The 18,544-nt window shown below is 37.5% G+C and overlaps 2 protein-coding genes across 5 annotated transcripts in view; one reads left to right on the top strand and one right to left on the bottom strand.

Moving 5' to 3' along the window:
- Positions 1-18,544, bottom strand: part of LOC103833097 — a 1,138,500-nt gene that overhangs the window by 489,725 nt on the left and 630,231 nt on the right. The gene's annotated exons all lie outside the window — the stretch shown is intronic.
- Positions 7,151-9,044, top strand: LOC103833278. Its single transcript, XM_009109370.1, has 3 exons — positions 7,151-7,182; positions 7,263-8,907; positions 9,000-9,044. The coding sequence occupies exons 1-3, from the start codon at positions 7,151-7,153 to the stop codon at positions 9,042-9,044; spliced, it is 1,722 nt and encodes a 573-aa protein (XP_009107618.1).

Genomic DNA, 18,544 nt, shown 5'->3' with positions numbered 1-18,544 from the left:
AAATTTTTATTATACGATTAATATAATTGTGTAGTTTATTTTAATAATAAATAATTAAATAAACATGATAGAAAGTATACAGATTGTTAGCAAATCTTTATTATTTAAAATCATTAATTGCTATATATATCTTAATCACATTAGATAATTCCGTAGGTTTTATCTAAGGAAAGAATATATAATCATTTCAATTTGATAGATGAATGGTCCATAATGGACACACTATATAATACAACATTCCCTAACAATTTAATTTTGACTAACAAAATTTTCAATTGATTTTTAAGCCGTCATATACGCAAAATTAGCATTCTAATTACGTGATAACTCTGCATGACATTTTTTTAAGTAGTATAAACTATAAGGTATAACTTTTTAAATGTTTTTCTATTAATATATATGAGATTAGACTAAAACTTGCAGCTGTTGGTTGTACAACTGTTATCACTTATCTCCGTGTCATAACAAGATTTAAAATCCCATAGTGTACTTGAGTTGACAAAAAAAAATGAACCCATAGTGTACTAGCAGTACAAAGATGTATAGATTGATATAAAATGAGTATTATCTTATAAGTCGTGGCCTTTCCCAAAATGTTCATGAATTAAAACAAGCATAGGAGAAAGACTAAGGTATAATGAACTGCTTAAAATAATCCCTAAGTTGAGTTAAAGACAACAAAAGATATGGATTTCAATTTTCGAATAACCGAACGAATGATCAAATATGAATTGAACATGTAAACATCATATTATCAATTGAGAACATTTTTTAATTATATTTAATTTGATTTCGGGCCAAAATTATGTGACGTGTATACTGATGAATAAAATGTGCTGTTGATGATTAGGATTGGATTCCTGATTTGGCTAGTGACATGATATTCTCGATCAAATCTTTTTATAAAACGTTGCTCTTTCAAAGTATTATTTCGATTTATGTACTAACCAAATTGGTTTAGAATTATATACACAATGAAGCAATATAACATAATTTATCTTGATTTTTTAAATAAACTTTGAAACTACGGGTCTATGTGGACAATTAAGAATACGTTTATATAATAAAATTACCAATTATCCTATTTAAGATTTGCTATTACATATTATATAAACTAGATTTTTTAACCGCGCTACGCGCGGATAAGATATTATATGTATTTCTCAATTCTAAAAAATAATGAATAATATTGTATTATATTATTTAAAGAATATAAAATAAGACTACATAACATAAATATATTTTTTATATTTCCTTTGTGGAAATCATTATGTTGTTTGATTGTTGTACTTTATTTGTGATAGATGAATAACTATATTTTTATTATCAGTAAATAATATATATTTATTATATAATATAAGAAAAATGAAATTATTTACTTTTTAACAAACTTGTCTCATGTTGGGGACTCGGTTATAGACATATCATATTCGAAGGAAACATGTTTACACTTATCAATCTTCTTAACAATCAAGAAACAAATCTGAATATCAAAACAATATCTCATACGATCTCTTTGTGGAATAACTGCTCTGAAGAAATTGAATTTATGCATCAAAAAGGACTGGAAATGGATGTGCATATGTGTTATCTAAGTCAGCTTTACAAAGTACTATTTATAGTTCATATATTATTTATGTCCATCCTATTTTTTTGTCCATCATTTCTTAAACATCTTGAAATAAATAATGCTAGTTAAAAATAAACTTTTGGCTCAGAAAATAAAAATCAAATTTGTCTAATTATCGCTTAATTTGTCTAACTGATATATGTATTTCTCAATTTTAAAAAAGTAATGTATAATATTTTATTACATTATTTAAGGAATATAAAATATGACTACATAACATAAATATATTTTTTAAATTTTCTTTGTGGAAATCATTATGTTGTTTGATTGTTGTACTTGATTCACATATTTGCATAGATATTTGTGATAGATGAATAACTATATTTTTATTATCAGTAAATAATATATATTGATTATATAATATAAGAAAAATAAAATTATTTACTTTTTAAACAAACTTGTCTCATGTTGGGGACTCGGTTATAGACATATCATATTTGAAGGAGACATTTTTACAGTTATTAATCTTCTTAACATTGAAAAAACAAATCTACATATCAAAACAATATCTCATACGATCTATTTGTGGAATAACTACTCTGAAGAAATTGAATTTAGGCATAAAAAAAGACTAGAAATAGATGTGCAGATATGTTATCTATGTCAGCTTCACAAAGTACTATTCATAGTTCATATATCATTAATGTCCATCCTATTTTTTTGTCCACCATTTCTTAAACATCTTGAAATAAGTGATGCTAATTAATAATAAACTTTTTGCTGGAAAAAAAAATCAAATTTGTCTAATTATCGATATTTTATTAATATGGTTTAAGAAGCTTTCAAGTGATATCATAGTTTATTTTATTAGTTTTTTTTGTTAATTTTTAGAGTTTTTTGTATTTAAGATTTTTTTCCATATTAAGCTTCTATTTCTTTCACAGAATTGATATATATATATATATATATATGTCATAGAAATTACCATCAAATCAGTTTTACTTATTTATTATTTTGTTTTAACGAAAATACACTTTTTAAATAATTTAATTTAAAATAAAATTATATATTAATTTGTTGTATTCTAACAATTTCATTGATTTAATTAATTTGCTTTGTGGATAACTTAAAAAGTTTTCATATGAATCGGGGAAAGCAAGCTTATGTTGTATATTATATTTATTTTATGTATATAGAATCTATATATAATGCTAGTGTAATAAAGAAAGAACATTATTTTTTTGTAACTTCAAAAAGATACATTATTACAATTTGAAATGAATCAAAATTGAATAAAATGGTAATTAAATATTTGTAAATCTAATTGTTTAGTTGGATTCTCATGAAAAAAAAATCGATTGGTTAAACAAATGTTTCAAAATTTGTTGTGTTATTGTTTTGTCTATAAATTATAAAATTTTTTGAATTAATATATTTAATTATTGCATCCTTAAATAATATTTTATTAAGACATTAGAGAAGTATGTTTTGAGTTGTTTTGTCAAAATTGTACAAAAATCTATGCTTTTTCATATTTGTAACTTCAAAATGATACATTATGACAATTTGAAATTAATCAAAATTGAATAAAATGGTAATTAAATATTTGTAAATCTAATTGTTTTTTATCTTGTTTAGTTGGATTCTCATGAAAAAAAATCGATAGGTTAAACAAATGTTTGAAAATTTGTTGTGTTATTGTTTTGTCTATAAATTACAAAATTTATTGAATTAATATATTTAATTATTGCACCCTTAAATAATATTTTATTAAGACATTAGAGAAGTATGTTTTGAGTTGTTTTGTCAAAATTGTACAAAAATCTATGCTTTTTCATATTTGTCACGAAAATTTATATGTTAAACTTACTTTTACAAAATTCTTAACTTTGTCACGAAAACAAAAATCTATGCTTTTTCATATTTATCAACGTTCTCACACTTTCAAAAAATATATTAGCTTAGTCACTTACCTATTTTTTTTTTACAAAACAAAATATCGGAGTCTTGAAAGTTGAATTCATATTATTGTAAATGTACATAAGAATTTGTGATTATATACTTAGTGGTTCTTGTATATGTGTCCAAGAAAGTTTCAATGGTTTAGTGTTAACTGTCCTATATATATATCATACTAACCCGGGTTCGATGCTCTCCTTTGCATTGTTTTTTCATTTTTTACGAAAAATAAATGAGATGACATGGCAATTTCGGGCTCTCTGATTGGTTTATTTTTCTATCCTACGTGGACACCCTCTCCATGGCTTATATCCCTCTTTTAGTATTGTATTGATTTACAACATTGTTGTAAATGTAGTGTGTTCGACACTATTATTATGACATAATGTTTTATATTGTTAAACGTAATGCACACTGTGCATGACTGTTTGTTAATGAATATCACAATCCATTTTGAAACATTTAGAGGAAAAATAAACTATTAATTTGAAGTTATCAAATAGATGAACATCCTCAAAACTTAAAATTTAATGGTTTGCATAAAAAGGTTTAATTTATTTCGGCTACCCATATATTGGGTTACTCATTACTTTTTATAGATTAGATTTTGGATTTTCGTTGTGTTAGTTAGATGAAAGAGTGTATGCAATAAATAACATATTTACAGATTTTGAAGACTTAATTTACATATTATCGATAAATTAGAAGATTTATTTGAGAAAGGGTTAATTTTTTTCATTTTTAAATGTAAATGAAATTTTACTTTTTCTTATAAATACATAATATATATCATTTTATCTATACTTTTGTACACAATTTTTGTTTCAAATTTAGTATTTTTCAAATTTTATATATAATGAAAATGAATTAGTTAATAATATTTCATATAAAAGTTTTGCTTTTACATTATTAAAACATCAATTGAATGACTATTTTATAAAATCTTACATAGTTTCTATTTTAACTTTAGTTTGGTTAGTTTTGTTAATAATCCATACATTTATGCTAAACATATTTGAGTCAACAAAATAATGATTCGACAGAGTAAAAAAAAACTCAACTAAGGACTGACTGGTTGAAATGCAACGGTTGTGGATATGGTATGCAGAGTTGGGAAGCTGCAGTGTCAAGCACTTTAAATCGATTTGTAGGATTGGTCCAACATTTAAAATTTATGTATTTGTGAAATGTTTATAACTGATTCATTATGAGATGTGATAGTGAGTTAATAATTAACTAGGTGTTTGCCCGCGATTTTACGGATGATAATATTATACGAAAAGTACATATTATGTTTATAATTGTCGACAAAAAAAAAAAAAAAAAAATGTTATAATTGTTGAATAATAATTAGAAATATTAAAATTTTAACATTTAGTAGTTTGATAATCAAAAATTTCAGCATCTGTTTTTAAAAGAGCTGTGAAATTTAAGATAATTCAACAACATAAATACAAGTCGCTAAAATTTGTTTTCCTTAAATGCAAGTATTATTACGATTGGTTCAAGTAATTGGTTGTAAATTTTCTTTTAGTTTATTTTAACACCTGAAAAACGAAAATACTTTAGTCATAAAAAATATATTTTGTGTAGTTCCAAGAAGATGGTTAGAAGCTTCTATAGCTCTGGCATCTTCGTTAATGATTTATTTCATTTATGTTACTTTCATTTGTATGATTGTATTCAATTTATTTTAAATTTAACAGAAAATAATTGTTTTATGTGTTTTTTTTAAGATTTGGCAAAAAAAGTTTCGGATATGACTAAAACTTAATTTTAATTTTATATATGAATTAGGTATTAAACAGTATTTAAATCTAAAGTTCACAGATAATTGATTGTAAAACTTATTTTTACTTTAGAACTGAAAACAATAAATAAAAATCTAAAATATCAACTATTAAAATTGTAAGATTTCACCTATGAACGTATATGTAACAAAAATTCAGTTAAATAATTTATATTTTAATATATAAATAAATAGTGTGTTATAATTTTATATAATTTAAATGAATTATTTTTAAGCATAATAATCATAAGTCACTTAAATTACTTTTATTTAATAGATAAGATAAGAAGTGTGACATAATTCTTTATAATTTATAAATCATTAGAAATATACATTTGTACACTTATAATTATATTTAGAAGCATTTGCATCTATAGAAATGTCCTCAAGATTTATATAATAGATTTGATTTAGGGTTCCGATGGGGTTTGAAGAGTGGGATCCGGGAGAAAGAGGGTCGGAATAGCACAGGAGATACCGAATCTTCATCAGGATTACGGTATTAGCAAACAAGGGAAAGTTCACAATGATCTGATCCGAGAGGATCAATCAGGATTGACTGGGTTGCAGGAGGATATGAAAAAGACCGGAATTGATAGGGGCTGGAAGATATTACGATCTACGATCTACACAGACACATGTGATCTTGGGTCTTCAAGTGGTGATGGCTTGCACTACAAAAAAATCTTTCATTGATAGCACAATATGATAGCAGTGTTTACTAAAGTGCTATGGAGACCCAAATTTGTGTTTTTGGTTTTTATTAATAGCAGTTAAACACAGCTATTTGGCAAAAGTTTTTGAGCGGTAATCGAAAATCACTTATACCGCGAATACTTAGATGAAAATAACATGAGCGCCAATGTCATTACTCCTTTCCCTCTTAACAAACCGCATTCAGTATAAGTAGAGTTAAAAAAAAATCGACAGAAAGGAGACCAAAAAAAAAAACAAAACACTCTCTCTCTCTCTCGACCATCTCTTCTAGCATCTCAACTCGAGCATCTCAACTCGAGCATCTCCACTCGACTTTCCCTTCATCTCAACTCCCTCGTCTCATCTCTGTTTCGATTCCTCGATCTCCCTCGATCTCCCTCGATCTCCAATTCCTCGATCTCCCTCAATCTCCAATTCCTCGGCTCATCTCGATTTCTGGTTTGTTTGAAGCTTTGTTTCATTTTGCGGTCTGTTTGAAGCTTTGATTAAGATCTAGGGTTCGTTTGAAGCTTTGTTTCAGATTTAGGGTTTGTTGAAATCTTTGTTTGATTGACGGTTTGTTTCTGTTCTTAACAGATTTCCAGCTTCTCTTTTCTGGGTCGCGTTCTCTCCTTACCACAAGACAGGTTATTTTCTTGTTATTATATCAGTTTCAGTTTCAGTATCAACTAGTTGCTTTATGTTTTATATGTTTTAAGCTTTATACTAGTTGTATCTCGATTTTAAGCTTTGTTTCAGTTTCAAGTTGTTAATAGTTTCAAGTTCTTAACAGATTTCCAGCTTCTCTTTTCCGGGGGTCGAGTTAATAGCAATCAAGCACCACTTCTCTCCGTACCATAAGACAGGTTATTTCCTTCGTTCCTTTTGTTGTTGTAACTAGTTATTATATTAGTTTGGAGTAGATTGAGCTATATATGTTTGATTTGTGTGGTCTGCTTTTGGTTGTCAACTATTTGTGTGCTCTGCTTGTGTCTGATATATGTTTGTTTCGTGTACTTTCGGATTTATGTTTGACTGATATAAATTTTTATGATGGTTTGACTAGTATTTCGGATTTGTGTTATCTGTGACTCTTCTTGTGTGTGTAACGGTTTTAAGAAAGGTTAGATCATACAATGCTGGAGAAGGCGTGGGTTAATTTGTCCAGGTATGAAATTTCCATATATATATATATATATGTAAAGTGTCTCTTGAGATTGGAGAGTTTAATGATTTTCTTAACTGCAGACTTGATCCTGCTTATGAAAAGGGTGCATGGGACTTTGTCCGAGCTGTTTTTGCTGTTAGAGGAGATAGTCAGTTGATCATTTGCCCTTGTAAAGACTGTCGCAATGTTGATCGTCATTCAGGCATTAATGTAGTTGATCATCTTGTGAGACGTGGAATGGATGAGGATTATAAGCGGCGTAAGGACTGGTATCATCACGGAGAATTGAGCTCAGTGGAGGCTGAAGTAAGGATGAAAGGAAATCAGTTAAACGAAGAGATTGTTGGGTTATACAGAGCTGCTGAGACTAAGTATGGCTGTTCTGATTTCTGTGAGATGGAAGAGGTAGAAGACAAGAAAGAAGATGAGTTCTTGGCAAAGATAGTAGATGCCGAAACACCATTATATCCAAACTGTGCAAACCATAGCAAGCTCTCTGCCATCGTGTCATTGTTTAGATTGAAGACTCAGAATGGCTGGTCTGATAAGAGCTTCAATGATCTACTTGAGACATTGCCGAAGATGTTACCTGAGGAGAACGTGCTTCATTCATCAATGTACGATGTGAAGAAATTCTTGAAGACTTTTGGTATCGGTTATGAAAAGATTCATGCCTGTGTCAACGATTGCTGTCTATTCAGAAGAAAGTTGAAGAAGCTTGATAATTGTCCCAAATGCAAGGCTTCAAGGTGGAAGATAAACATGCAGACTGGTGAGGTCAAGAAAGGGGTCGCGCAAAAAGTATTAAGATACTTTCCAATCATTCCGAGGCTGCAGAGGATGTTTAGGTCTGAGGAAATGGCGAAAAACTTAAGGTGGCATGCTAGTAACCGTAGCACCGATGGGAAACTCAGACACCCTGTAGATTCAGTGACATGGAAACAAATGGATGACAAACATCCTTTATTTGCTGCTGAGGAGAGGAATATTCGACTGGGATTATCTACTGATGGATTTAATCCTTTCAGCATGCAGAACAGTAAGTACAGTTGTTGGCCTGTGTTGTTAGTAAACTACAACCTGCCTCCAAATCTGTGTATGAAGAAGGAGAATATCATGCTCACCTTGCTCATTCCTGGTCCACAGCAGCCTGGTAACAGCATTGATGTCTACTTAGAGCCTCTAATAGAGGATCTAAACAAGTTGTGGAGCCTTGGAGAGTCGACATATGATGTGGTGAGTAAATCTGTTTTTACTCTCAAGGCAATGCTTTTGTGGACGATTAGTGATTTCCCAGCCTATGGAAATCTAGCTGGTTGCAAAGTGAAGGGGAAAATGGGCTGCCCTGTATGCGGGAAGGACACAGATAGTATGTGGATGAAGTTCTGTAGGAAACATGTTTACATGTCCCATAGAAAAGGTCTCCCACCAACGCATAGGTATCGGATAAAGAAGACTTGGTTTGATGGAAAAGCTGAACATGGAAGAAAGTCTAGGATACTGTCGGGTCATGACATATCCAATAATCTGAAAAACTATGTCAACAATTTTGGGAATGGAAAAAAATCTGGGATGAAGAGGAAAAGGACTGCCATTGTCGATGAAGAAAAAACTGTGGAAGATGTTTCCAGTGAATCAGAGGCAGAGGAAGAAGATGAAGTTGATGTTGAGGAGTTATCTAGATGGAAGAAAAGATCAATATTCTTTGAACTGCCATATTGGGAGGTATGTGTTATATTTTAACAGTTTGTAGCTTTTTCAATATATATCAAGAAAGCTTTATCTGACTTTGTTTTGTGTGTTTATGATTTTAATAGGACCTGCCCGTAAGGCATAACCTGGACGTCATGCATATAGAGTGAAATGTGGGAAATAGCATTGTCTCCACATTACTGCACTGCGGGAAATCAAAAAATGGACTCAAAAGATCTGGAACATCTTGGAATTAGGAAGGATCTTCACCCCAGCATCAAAGGAAAAAGAACGTACCTGCCAGCAGCACCTTGGTCGTTGTCAAAGTCTGAAAAGAAAGTCTTCTGTAAGCGTCTTTTTGATTTCAAAGGACCTGATGGATATTGCTCAAATATATCAAGGGGCGTTTCATTAGAAGATTGCAAGGTATCAGGACTCAAATCACACGACTATCATGTTCTGATGCAGCAATTACTCCCGGTTGCCATCAGAGGGTTATTACCAAGAGGCCCTAGATTAGCAATACTACGCATGTGTGCATTCTTCAACCGCCTATGTCAGCGTGTAATTGATGTTGAGCAGATTTCAGTAATGGAAGCTGAAATTGTAGAAACTCTCTGCATGTTTGAGCGATTCTTTCCTCCAAGTTTCTTTGACATAATGGTTCATCTGACAGTTCATCTAGGAAGGGAAGCAAGACTTTGTGGTCCAGTCCATTTCAGGTGGATGTATCCATTCGAGAGGTAACTTCTAATCAATATCATATCTAAGTGTCTTGTTTCTGAAAGTGCATTACTAAAAGTTTTTTTTTAATGTCTGTAGGTACATGAAAATACTGAAAGAATATGTTAGAAACACCGCGAGGCCAGAAGGATGTATTGCTGAGTCATACCTAGCAGAAGAGTGCATGCGGTTTTGTAGTGAGTTTCTTAAGAAGACAACAAGTGTAGAGGAAAAATTAGATAGGAATACTGATTATGAGAGCCAGTCAATCCTAGAGGGACGACCAATATCGGCAGCCACTTCCGTTAATCTGTCTGAAACAGAGAAGAGAATTGCCCACCTCGCTGTCATTCAGAATACGTCTGTGGTTGACCCCTATGTTGAGTAAGTGAACTGATATTTTTTTCACTTGTCATCTATAAAATCATAAACAGTACTAATACATAGTTTTCTTTTTCTTAGCATGCACCTGCAATATCTTCAAGATACCAACGCTAGATGTAGACGTGATGCAACGTTTTTGTGGAGTACACATACCATGAATTTTGCATCTTGGTTAAAAGAACAGGCAAGCATCTAATTTTTCCTATGTGTTAAGTTTCTCTGAAAGTGCCTAACTTTCTTCAAACCTCAATGCCAGATACCTATTACTTCAGAAAGACATGACGAAACACTAAAATGGCTAGCATATGGACCCCGAAGTTGTGCAAGGTCCTATACAGGATACATTGTGAATGGACAGCGGTTTCACACACACTCTGTTCATAGGAAAAGCCAGAATAGTGGGGTATTTTATGAGGCAACTGCGATGTGTAGAGCTAGTGCGAAAGATACATCACAAGTTGCGGATCTGGTGACATACTATGGAAGAGTAACAGAAATAATCTTACTCGACTACAATGTGTTTTATGTCCCTCTTTTTCGGTGCCAATGGGCAGTAAGAGGTAATGGAGTCAGGGAAGAAGATGGGTACACACTTGTTAACTTGAATCAATCTCAAGTTTCATTCAGTAGGGATCCATACATCTTAGCTTCTCAGGCCAAACAAGTCTTTTATTGTAGAGAAGATGATACCTCAAGATGGTATGTTGTTCTAAGGGGTCCATCAAGAAGATACAGCGACCAAGAAGAAGAAGTTACTGCAGATATTGGACCTTTGCCATCAACTGTTGATATGGAAGTTGAAATAGATAAAGCCCATAATGCCCGAGCTGATTGTGAAGGCATATATGTGTGATTGGCTTCATCCCATAATGTTTTTTTGTCCATTCTGTGTTCTCTGCTGTGTGTTTGCCTTTAGGATGAATTTTTTTTGTGTCCATTCTGTGTTTTCTGCTGTGTGTTTGGCTTTCTATGTTTTTTGTTCAGTCTGTGTACTAATGAAAGTGTTATTTGTTTCAGGTGAATTAATATGGGCCGCCCTAAGAGAGATACGACTAAAGATATGAACAAGGTCACAAAGAATGTCACGAAAAAAGTAACGAAGAAAGCAACAAGGAAGCCAAGTAAGAAGCAAGATGACGAAGTGGAATTTATTTGTACAACGTATGCCCAACCACACCCTGAAGAGAATGCACCTACACCAGAGTCCGAACAACCTGCAGATTGTGGTAATTCTGAAGAGGCAAACGTGGAGGAAGAGCCTCAAAAGGGAGAAGAAACTGAAAAAGGAGATGAAACTGCAAGGTCTGATCAGGAAGAGCCTGAAAAGGTAGACGAGCAAGAAGAAGTAGAAGGTGAGTTGGAACTGAATGAAGAGAATAATCCATCTCAACTTAAGCAGAAGAAGCATAGAGGACCAACAAAGATGAAGCACATCGCAAAAGATCCAAATGCTCGAGAAAGAGTTGATTTTAATGATATGGGAGAACCTGTTGGTCCTGGATCAGTGAAATTGTCTTCATACTTAGGTCCTTTAGTGCGTGAACATGTACCTGTCACAGTTGAAGATTGGAGAAAAGTCAGTGAAGAAGTAAAAACAGTTCTATGGAAATCTATTCAGGTAATATTATGTACATCACAATTACTGAGTTGATTCAATTATCTAATATTGGTTTCTATGTATGTGACTGTAGGCAAGATTCGAGCTTGATGAAGATTACCAAAAAAGTGTTGTGTTGAGGCAGATGGGATGCTTATGGAGAGCCTCAAAATCGAGACTAGTCACGCAGATAAAGAGTAAAGCTACTAACCAAGAAAGGATGAATCTGAGACCAAAGAATGTTAATCCTGTAGAATGGCGTAAATTTGTGAAGTGCAAAACTAGCTCAGCCTTTAAGGTAAAGATACGAAATGTATTTCAGTTTCTGCATTGAAAGCATAATAATCACTATATATATGTATGCTAGGTTGTCAGTGATTCATACAAGGAGAGGAGGAGCAAACAAATACCCCACACTTGTAGCCGTAGAGGAATGGTTAGGCTGGCTGAAGATATGGTGCTATTCTTTCCCTTAATACTTGATCACTAAACTTTTTCCATATTAATAGTTTTTGTTGTTTGCATCAGAAAAAAGAGTGTGGGGATCCTTCTACAGTTAATAGGCTAAAGGTGTGGGTCAAGTCGCGCACAAAAAAGGATGGTACACCAGTCAATACCGTAGCAGCTGAGAAGTTTGTAAGTTGTTCAATTTTTTGCTTCAAATTGTTTTTCTTCTTTAGCAGCATATTAACATGTTCTTATCCTGCCAGAAAAAGGCAGCTGATCTGGTTGATACTGCTAGTCATAGCAATTCAACAAATCCAACCGTGGATCCGCTTACAGCTCTGTTAGGACCTGATCATCCTGGTCATTTGAGGGCAATGGGTAGAAACATTGGAAAGACGAAGTTAGCTTGTTTTCAAGTGAAGAAACAATTTATGGCAGAAATGGCAGAGAAGCAATATCATTTGGAGAACAAAGTCTGTGAGTTGCAATCTGAGCTTGCTAGACTTAAGAAACAGGTGAGCTATAATCAAACATATCTATAATATTCGGAGACTGAGTGTAATGAATCTGAAATTTTGTTTTTTGGATACAGGAAGCTGAAATAGGGGAAAACTCAGCTACTGCAAGAGGAAGAGTATGTAATCTATGTTCATTTTTTGACGCTAGTTTTTTGCTTTGTAGCTTCAGATGGTTTGAAATAATATTTTTCATGTAGAGTGTTAACCAAAGGGCACAACCTAAGTGTGTATTGGTTGATTGGTCTGGTTCGGATGAAAACGTTGCTGAAGGACGTATTATTTCATCTGAATCGGAGGACTTTGTCAATGACATCCCCTTAGGTCCTCTTGCTGTGAAAGTATTGGTGGAGACTGCAATCAAATCAGATGCATTTCTTTGGAGACCTGCTACTGGTATGTTTATTGTTGAGCATGCGGTTGGGGAGATGATTGCATGGCCTGCCAGTAAATGTGTTATGTCAAACGAGGGGATATTTACTGAAGACATTCCTCTCAGGGTAAGATTTATTATTGTCTATTGTATTATTTCAGTTTATGTGGCTGTTTTGATTAACATGTTTATATTGTCTTTCTATGGTAGAGTCCGAATTCCACTTGTTTGAACAAATGCAAACTTTTATCGCCGTGGTCTACTGATGAAGAAATTGTTGCTGAAGGCCGTTGGCAGTGTCAAGAACCGAAAGCTTTGGTGGATAATCTGCCTCTAGGACCAAATGCAGTCAAAGTTTTTGTGGATGTGGTTCATGTTCCTGATATATTTCTGTGGAGACCTAGCCCTGAGATAACTTACCTTAGGGACTCTGTTAAGCAGTTTGTAGCATGGCCTGCCGATAAGTGTGTGTTCGAAAACAACACAGAGTCACCAAGCCGTAGATCTCCTCTTCAGAATGAAGATTCTTCTCCTAAAGCACAACCTGCAAAATCTGCTACGTGTTCTGCATCACCAGGTTCTAAATCAAGCAATCATTCTCCAAAATCCAACCTTAATAAAGCTCAAACACCTTCTCCCCTTCGAAGATCACAGGTACATTTTTAAATGGTATTAAGTAGCTGTTTGTTCTTGTTATATCACTGAGATATATATATATATATATATATATATATATTGGTTTGTCTTGCGAACATTGTAGCGCCAGATTCAAAATGAAGCTCCCAAAGAGAATCAGAAATGCAAGCTAATGTCCATTATAGGAAAGAGGCAAGTGGTTGCAGAAGGACGTTTGTTGGGGTCAAAATCGGTCACGACGGAATCAATGTCTGAAAGTCCGTAAAAATCAGCATAACCGTTTTTACGAAAAGTAATCTTCGTAAAGAAATCTTTACGAAGAGCCTTGCAGTAAAATATCGTCCAAATCTCAATCGAACCACTAAATACCGATTGTCCGAAGGCAACGGACATGTATCCAAATCGGCCGCGGACAAGCTCGAGTATGGAAATCAGACCGCGGACAAGCCAAGCTCGATCGATACGCGGCAACCAAGCATGCACACAGCTCGGTCGCTACGTAGCGACCGAGCTCGAGCCAAGCTCGGTCGCTACGTAGTGACCGAGCATCCGTCTCGCTCGGTCGCTACGTAGCGACCGAGCGATCGTCCCGCTCGGTCGCTACGTAGCGACCGAGCTCGAGCCAAAGCTCGGTCGCTACGTAGCGACCGAGCGATCGTCCCGCTCGGTCGCTACGTAGCGACCGAGCTCGAGCCAAAGCTCGGTCGCTACGTAGCGACCGAGCGATCGTCCCGCTCGGTCGTTACGTAGCGACCGAGCTCGAGCCAAAGCTGGTCGCTACGTAGCGACCGAGCGATCGTCCCGCTCGGTCGCTACGTAGCGACCGAGCTCGAGCCAAAGCTCGGTCGCTACGTAGCGACCGAGCGATCGTCCCGCTCGGTCGCTACGTAGCGACCGAGCTCAGCCAAGCTCGGTCGCTACGTAGCGACCGAGCGATCATCCCGCTCGGTCGCTACGTAGCGACCGAGCTCGAGCCAAAGCTCGGTCGCTACGTAGCGACCGAGCGATCGTCCCGCTCGGTCGCTACGTAGCGACCGAGGTCGAGCCAAAGCTCGGTCGCTACGTAGCGACCGAACGATCGTCCCGCTCGGTCGCTACGTAGCGACCGAGCTCAAGCCAAAGCTCGGTCGCTACGTAGCGACCGAGCGATCGTCCCGCTCGGTCGCTACGTTGCGACCGAGCTCGGGCCAAAGCTCGGTCGCTACATAGCGACCGAGCGATCGTCCCGCTCGGTCGCTACGTAGCGACCGAGCTCAGCCAAGCTCGGTCGCTACGTAGCGACCGAGCGCTCGTCCCGCTCGGTCGCTACGAAGCGACGGGGCTCGAGCCAAAGTTCGGTCGCTGTGTAGCGATTGAACCTTTCCGAACGTCAATACGACACCAGTTCTTGCATTCTCGTCAAAACCTTCGAATGCTATCTCCCGAAGACCGTAGCAAGCTCAGTCCATGTTTCCCGCCATTCTAATTCATCGATCAAACTTCGCGGATTAGAAACCGCGGAAAACTCGTGGTAAACGTGTCGAGTCGGAAGACGGCCCAAAGGGACCTAAAACACGACTCGAGGCCCATCCTACGATTTTCCTAATCAAAAGCCCGTAAACCACAGCCTGGTTTACGCTTGGTCTACAAGGAAGGATAAATGTCAAGTTTCCGCGGATAAATACGGAAGTTTTGAAGATAATTGTGAAGATCGGGAAAAATGGAATATCTCCATTTTTATGCTATGACGGCTTAAGGGCAGAAGAGTAAAAGCGTAAACCGACCTTGGAGCTAGTATATAAGGAGTCCTAGGCGAGGAGCAAGGGGAGAACTTTTTAGATTCGGAATTCTCTGCACTTAGAAACTTCAGGCTTATTCTCGACAAGTTCGGTTTCTATGACTGGCACTCAATTACTAGAAGAACTCGCCCAGGCAGTTCGATCTCTTGTCCAGCTCTATCAATTGAACTACGTTCGGCTTGATCCTCGAAAGGGGTACGTAGGCAGCCTTTAACAAGGTTCAGTCCGAAATCAATCTAAGCCTTTTAGATATCTTTTTCGTCCTTTGTTATCGAGCTGCGACTCAACTAGGATTAGGTTTTTATGTTGCTAGAACTAGGTAACTCGCTGACGGCCCCTGCGGCCAAAGCCTTTGTATTCTCTTGTAATGATCGCAACGCTCTTACGCGGACTCGAAATAAGATCTACTGTTTTCTCTAAACTCGTTTGTTATCTTTTCATGATTTCCGCATATATTCGATCACTTGTCGTTGGCTCTCGCAGAGATCCGGGACCTCTGGGAAATTAGGGTTTTCCTAGTTTCCTTATTTAAACGGAAATCGACAGTGCGAATTTCGGTTCCCACAGTTTGGCGCTAGAAGGAGGGGGGGGGGTTACGGATTACTCTTACTCATGGCCACAAAACGCTTGATCGAAACGATGTTTGGATATATGAAAGACAAACTCGCAGCACTGACTGCTCCTATGGCCAACGCTTACGCAAACGCCGTAGTTTTCAACAAAATCGAAAACTTAGTCGCGACCTTCCGCCACAGGAAGAGCACTAAAACAAGCTCGCGATTCCTCCCTGTAAACAAGAAGGGAAACGATAAATCTTATCAAAACCCCGTAAACAAATCTCGATGCATAAGGGTTTTCCAAAACACGTTTTCCGAAAACATTTCGGAAGGATAAAACTTGTTCTCCCAAAAAAACCGCTGAAAAACCCCTACGTTAATCGCGGAAAAAGGAAACACAACAAAACGATTACACAGCTCGGTCGCTACGTAGCGACCGAGCACGCACACTGCTCGGTCGCTACGTAGCGACCGAGCACGCACACGCTGCTCGGTCGCTACGTAGCGACCGAGCACACACGCTGCTCGGTCGCTACGTAGCGACCAAGCACATACGCTGCTCGGTCGCTACGTAGCGACCGAGCACGCACGCTGCTCGGTCGCTACGTAGCGACCGAGCACGCACACGGCTCGGTCGCTACGTAGCGACCGAGCACGCACGCTGCTCGGTCGCTACGTAGCGACCGAGCACACACGCTGCTGCTCGGTCGCTACGTAGCGACCGAGCACGAACACGCTGCTCGGTCGCTACGTAGCGACCGAGCACGAACACGCTGCTCGGTCGCTACGTAGCGACCGACCACGCACACTGCTCGGTCGCTACGTAGCGACCGAGCACGCACACTGCTCGGTCGCTACGTAGCGACCTAGCACGAACACGCTGCTCGGTCGCTACGTAGCGACCGAGCACGCACACTGCTCGGTCGCTACGTAGCGACCGAGCACGCACACTGCTCGGTCGCTACGTAGTGACCGAGCTCAAGCCAACTCTCCACTCGCTACATAGCGACCTGTAAGGCCTCAGAAAGGTCCTCCTTTGGGTTCTCTTTTGAATCCTCGTCGAAACGCTTTTCGTTTCGTCTCAATGGAGTTTCCGTTGAGATTTTACGACGAACACAAGTGGGACTCTTCTCGGCTTGCTTCCACTCGCTACGTAGCGACCTGTCAGACTGTCAGTCGCTACGTAGCGACCTGTAAGGCCTCAGAAAGGTCCTTCTTTGGGTTCTCTTTTGAATCCTCGTCGAAACGCTTTTCGTTTCGTCTCAATCGGAGTTTCCGTTGAGATTTTACGACGAACACAAGTGGGACTCTTCTCGGCTTGCTTCCACTCGCTACGTAGCGACCTGTCAGACTGTCAGTCGCTACGTAGCGACCTGTAAGGCCTCAGAAAGGTCCTTCTTTGGGTTCTCTTTTGAATCCTCGTCGAAACGCTTTTCGTTTCGTCTCAATCGGAGTTTCCGTTGAGATTTTACGACGAAAACAAGTGGGACTCTTCTCGGCTTGCTTCCACTCGCTACGTAGCGACCTGTCAGACTGTCAGTCGCTACGTAGCGACCTGTAAGGCCTCAGAAAGGTCCTCTTTGGGTTCTCTTTTGAATCCTCGTCGAAACGCTTTTCGTTTCGTCTCAATCGGAGTTTCCGTTGAGATTTTACGACGAAAACAAGTGGACTCGTCTCGGCTTGCTTCTTCGCTACGTAGCGACCTGTCAGACTGTCAGTCGCTACGTAGCGACCTGTAAGCCTCAAATTCCTTTGCGTTCTCCTTTGAATCCTCTTCGAAACGCTTTTTGTTTCGTCTCAATCGGAGTTTCCGTTGAGATTTTACGACGAAAACAATGTAGGCGCTTCTTGGCTTGCGTTCTTCGCTAGCTACGACTTGCGATCTTCTCATTCGCTACGTAGCGACCTGTAAGACTGTCAGTCGCTACGTAGCGACCTGTAAGTCCTCAAAGGGTTCTTCCTTTGCGTTCTCCTTTGAATCCTCTTCAAAATGCTTTTCGTTTCGTTTCAATCGGAGTTTCGTTGAGATTTTACGACGAAAACAAGTGGGACTCGTCTCGGCTCCCTTCCACTCGCTATAGCGACCGAGATGACATCCTCACTCGCTATAGCAACCTGTCAGGCCTCAAAGGGGTCCTCCTTTGCGTTCTCCTTTGAATTCTCATCGAAACGCTTTTGGTTTCGTCTCAATCGGAGTTTCCGTTGAGATTTTACGACAAAAACAAGTAAACCTCATCCTAAACTCCTTGGCTTGTTTCTGCTCACCCTACCTCCATCTTTGCGTTCACTTTCGAATCTCGATCGAAACGTCTCTTGTTTCGCCTCGATTGAAGTTACCATTGAGACTTTACGATATAAAAAAAAAAACCGCAAAGACCTATTTTCTCGCATGGATTCAGATTAATCGTATAAAACGGCAATGGTTAACTTAACACCTTAGCCGCCTTAACTATACGATTACGTTGGACCTTTTTACAAAAATCGACGTCTTATCTAAGGAGAAGATAACAGTCAAGTTCGGAAGATAAATGTCAAGTTTCAAAGGTAAACACCAATATCGGAAATGGCGAACATACACGAGAATAGGAAACGGAAATGAGCACGCAAAACTGAGAAGGGACAAAACTGCATCTTCGAGAGAACTAAGGTATTTCATAGAA

This window comes from Brassica rapa, chromosome A08 (genome assembly GCF_000309985.2).
Source record: "Brassica rapa cultivar Chiifu-401-42 chromosome A08, CAAS_Brap_v3.01, whole genome shotgun sequence".
In the NCBI taxonomy this organism is placed as follows: Eukaryota; Viridiplantae; Streptophyta; class Magnoliopsida; order Brassicales; family Brassicaceae; genus Brassica; species Brassica rapa.
Note: the sequence above shows the minus strand (reverse complement) of the source record. Positions and strands in the feature narration are given on the sequence as shown.

Coding starts and splice junctions, on each gene's coding strand:
- LOC103833278 (XM_009109370.1), top strand. CDS start 7,151: ATGCTGGAGAAGGCGTGGGTTAATTTGTCCAG. Junction 7,183..7,262: donor GCGTGGGTTAATTTGTCCAG/GTATGAAATTTC, acceptor TCTTAACTGCAG/ACTTGATCCTGCTTATGAAA. Junction 8,908..8,999: donor TTGAACTGCCATATTGGGAG/GTATGTGTTATA, acceptor TGATTTTAATAG/GACCTGCCCGTAAGGCATAA.